At 71.6% G+C, this 545-nt stretch overlaps 1 protein-coding gene across 1 annotated transcript in view; it reads left to right on the top strand.

The window, feature by feature from the left end:
- TSPAN32 (tetraspanin 32) overlaps positions 1–545 on the top strand; it is a 7,311-nt gene that overhangs the window by 3,102 nt on the left and 3,664 nt on the right. The window contains exon 4 of the mRNA XM_012734330.1: positions 456–530. Coding sequence (XP_012589784.1) covers positions 456–530 — 75 coding nt within the window. The remainder of the gene's footprint in view (positions 1–455; positions 531–545) is intronic.

Raw genomic sequence — 545 nt, 5'->3', positions numbered from 1 at the left:
TGCCTATTTCCTACACTGGGGTTCAGGGCAATGAGAAGACAGGGCAGGGGCGCACAGGGTGTGGCAAGAAGGCAGGCTGGGCCCCGAGCGCCCCAACTGCTGTGGTCTGGCCCTCGGCCCAAGGCTCCGCCCCGGGAAGGCCGCCCTCGGGGGTCAGCTCTGCAAGCCCCGCTAGAGAACTTGGGGTTCCCCTCAAGGCCTGTTTAGGAAAAGAAACAGGCTGTGGCAGGTCCGAGCGGCGGTCAGCACCGGGGCCTCCCCCGGCCCGGAGCACCCGAGGAGTCAGCCCAGGCTGCAGGACGCTCGCCCCCCCCCCCCCGCGCCAGCGGCCTCCGGAGTGGCCTGGGGCATGTGCCCTGTCCCCCAGGACGGCCGCCCACAGGGACAGCAGGTGGCCCGGGCAGGCAGGCGGGAAGTCCCCAGGGCAGGCCTGGAGTGACCGGCCCGCCCCGCAGGGCTTCTTGTGCTTCGCGCTGGTGTTTTGCGCCCTGGTGCAGGTGGCCTTCTGGCGGTCCCGGAGCCCAGCGCAGGTGAGCCGCCCTGCC

This window comes from Condylura cristata, unplaced genomic scaffold (assembly GCF_000260355.1).
Source record: "Condylura cristata isolate star-nosed mole 26May11 unplaced genomic scaffold, ConCri1.0 scaffold00054, whole genome shotgun sequence".
Taxonomy (NCBI): domain Eukaryota; kingdom Metazoa; phylum Chordata; class Mammalia; order Eulipotyphla; family Talpidae; genus Condylura; species Condylura cristata.
This window is presented reverse-complemented; position numbering and strand designations above follow the sequence as displayed.